Here is a 3,406-nt window from a genome sequence, read left to right on the forward strand (position 1 = left end):
GACCTTTCAGCAGTGACCTTTGTGGCTGACCCTCCTTAAATATCTCTGATCCAGCCTCTGAGAACAACCTGACCTTGTAGCAGTGACCTTTGTGGCTGACCCTCCTTAAATATCTCTGATACAGCCTCTGAGAACAGCCTGACCTTGTAGCAGTGACCTTTGTGGCTGACCCTCCTTAAATATCTCTGATACAGCCTCTGAGAACAGCCTGACCTCTCAGCAGTGACCTTCTGTGGCTGACCCTTCTTAAAAATCTCTGATACAGCTTCTGAGAACAGCCTGACCTTTCAGCAGTGACCTTCTGCGGCTGACCCTCCTTAAATATCTCTGATACAGCCTCTGAGAACAGCCTGACCTCTCAGCAGTGACCTTCTGTGGCTGACCCTCCTCAGATATCTCTGACACAGCCTCTGAGAACAGCCTGACCTCTCAGCAGTGACCTTCTGTGGCTGACCCTCCTCAGATATCTCTGATCCAGCCTCTGAGAACAGCCTGACCTCTCAAAAGTGACCTTCTGTGGCTGACCCTCCTCAGATATCTCTGATCCAGCCTCTGAGAACAGCCTGACCTCTCAGCAGTGACCTTCTGTGGCTGACCCTCCTCAGATATCTCTGACACAGCCTCTGAGAACAGCCTGACCTCTCAGCAGTGACCTTCTGTGGCTGACCCTCAGATATCTCTGATCCAGCCTCTGAGAACAGCCTGACCTCTCAGCAGTGACCTTCTGTGGCTGACCCTCAGATATCTCTGATCCAGCCTCTGAGAACAGCCTGACCTCTCAGCAGTGACCTTCTGTGGCTGACCCTCCTCAGATATCTCTGATCCAGCCTCTGAGAACAGCCTGACCTCTCAGCAGTGACCTTCTGTGGCTGACCCTCCTCAGATATCTCTGATCCAGCCTCTGAGAACAGCCTGACCTCTCAGCAGTGACCTTCTGTGGCTGACCCTCCTCAGATATCTCTGATCCAGCCTCTGAGAACAGCCTGACCTCTCAGCAGTGACCTTCTGTGGCTTAGTAGGAACCAAATAAGTGTTTGACTAAACTTAGCTTTCTATTTTATGGTTATTACTAAAGTTGATTTTCTTCTTTGCTGCCAGTGGGTGTTATCAGTAACCACGGTTTTAGAAAGCTTTTAAGGTCAGAGGAGTTTGGAAAACAAGGAAAATATTAAAACTCAGAAAAAAAGATTTTAGGACAACAACTGGCATGTAACCAACATTTATTTACCATTATCAACTTTACGATAAAACCAGAAACATTTGGTCAACATTAGCAAAATAAAGAACAAAAATAATCCAACATATTTACAAAGACAAAGCAGATTCAGGCACACACAGCAAACAAGTCTTCATATCAAACTGCAACAGCAGACATAGCGAGCTTAAAAATCAAATCATCTTTTTAATAGGAATAGCTTCTCTGAATCTTTAAGTATCCTCTGTAATACACCACAAAATACTGTAAATCTGGGTCAAAATATAGGAATGTAAAAAGTTGACAAGTGTCTTTATGATGATTTCCATGTCTTTTTTTACTCCAAAGTCTTCTCATTGGTGTCCTTGTTTGTCTAGCTCCGTTATCTCAGGAGAAAGGCATCTGGAGGTGTCGATGTGAAGGATGTGTTTGTCCACATCCATGTTTCATCCTGATTTTTAGCCTGCGCTTTAACCAATTCAGATCCATGTCTGTGGAGCAGCCCAGGACCAGGGCAGTGATGAATCTAGTGGGCTGTCCATCTCTCACATACATGTGTATATATGTATACATTAACATTTTCTCTATGTTGAGACAGTTCCTTCAGTTCTCTGAGATAAAGCTCCATCACTCTTTCTTTTCAGAAGGAGAGGCAGTCAAGCTCGTCTCCTCCGTCTGTTTTGTTGCCTCAGAAGCTGGAGCTGCCGCCTCCTTGGCCTCCTTGACCTCCTCCTTGGGGGCCTCGTCTTTAGCCAGCCCTTCCTCTGCCTTCACAGCCTCTTCCTTCTTCTCATCTACAGCAGCACCGTTCTCAGCTGGCTTCTCCTCAGACGCTGCAGCTTCCTCTTTTACAGCCTCGCTCTTTTTGCTCTTCTTCAGGTTCAGTTTGAAGTTGAAGGTCTTCTTTAAGGAGAACTTCTTCTTCTTCTTTTTGGGAGTCTCCTTAGCTGAAGCCTCTCCCTCTGGTTTGGCTGCCTCTCCATCTGCTGCGGGTGCTGGCTCAATAACATCTCCTCCTGCACCAGTTTCAGGCTCCTTGGCCGCCTCAGCTGAGCCGTTGGTCGTGGCCACGTCCCCATCAGGCTTTGCTGAGACGTCTCCGTTGGTTTTCACATGTCCGTTCTCCTAGGAAGGGTTGTAACAAAACAGGCCATCAGATTCTCTCAGCCTTCACCATCATAACACAGAAAATAAAATTTCAGCTAAAGACCTCAAGGAAGGGGTAGGAGATCACAGTGTCTGCAGTCAACAACGTATTTATTCAAGAATCAATAATCAAGCATCATGGCTCTTCTCTCTGAGGTGACGCCTTGCAGTAACCAAAAGTGGCGAGAGGGGGCGGTAGAGCCACATAAATATTCTCAGGCCGCAGACAGCGGCTCCATACAGACAGCGCTGATGGGAAACAGCCGTAGTTAGGGGAACAGGCTGTCTGCATGTGTGGATGCCCTCATGCTCTATCAGGTGAGGTGACATAAGAAGCACTCACACAGGTGGGTCACTGAGCTAAGCTCTGGCAGCAGGAGGAACAGGCTTTAGTTCCAGGGGAAGAGGGAGAGAGACAGCCCCCCCAATACCAGACTGACCAGACTCACATCGGAACCCCCTTGCTGTGGGCATCAACACTTCATTCTGGCTCAGCAGTGTAAAACCCTGACGGCCAATCAGCGGGAAATAACCACGTTATTCCTTCACATTCAGGCGGACTTTAGTGAGAACACGTCTCAGTGATCATGCAGACCTGCCTGTCATTAACCTCTGAGTCTCTCTGAGACGGTCTGCGTGTGGAGCCTACCTGTCCGCCGGCTTTAACGGCTGAGCCCTCAGCAGCAGCGTTCCCCTCCGCACTCACATCCCCCTTAGATGCCTGAGAGCCCATTGTTGGATCTTCTGAGCTAAATAAAAAAACAAACTGAAAAATACTGGCTCCAGATTAATCCAACACCAGGGGAATCACCGTGGGGAAGAGTGGAGAGTCCTCAGATAGTTCCCAGTACTGCTCCGGTTCCAAGACTTGTCCCCTCTGAACCACAGACCCTCTACTACACTCAGCACTGGGCGAACCCAGCCCTTCAAAATTCAGCAGGTTCAAGGCGCCGCCTATGGGCGGGGCATGTTCAAGGCTGACCAATCACTGTCCAGAACCATAAACGTCTCACTACGTCCTGCCTTTCAGGGGAAAATCTATTCAGATTGATTCAGAGTCCTGAA

The 3,406-nt window shown here is 48.3% G+C and overlaps 1 protein-coding gene across 1 annotated transcript; it reads right to left on the reverse strand.

The window, feature by feature from the left end:
- Window positions 1–1,336: 1,336 nt before the first annotated feature.
- marcksl1b (MARCKS-like 1b) lies at window positions 1,337–3,193 on the reverse strand. The gene is made up of 2 exons (XM_041809847.1): window positions 2,991–3,193; window positions 1,337–2,320 (listed from the first exon to the last, which is right to left on the reverse strand). Exons 1-2 carry the CDS (start codon window positions 3,072–3,074, stop codon window positions 1,823–1,825), a joined length of 582 nt encoding a protein of 193 aa, XP_041665781.1. The 5' UTR covers window positions 3,075–3,193; the 3' UTR covers window positions 1,337–1,822.
- Window positions 3,194–3,406: the final 213 nt, after the last annotated feature.

This window comes from Cheilinus undulatus, linkage group 16 (genome assembly GCF_018320785.1).
Source record: "Cheilinus undulatus linkage group 16, ASM1832078v1, whole genome shotgun sequence".
Classification (NCBI taxonomy): domain Eukaryota; kingdom Metazoa; phylum Chordata; class Actinopteri; order Labriformes; family Labridae; genus Cheilinus; species Cheilinus undulatus.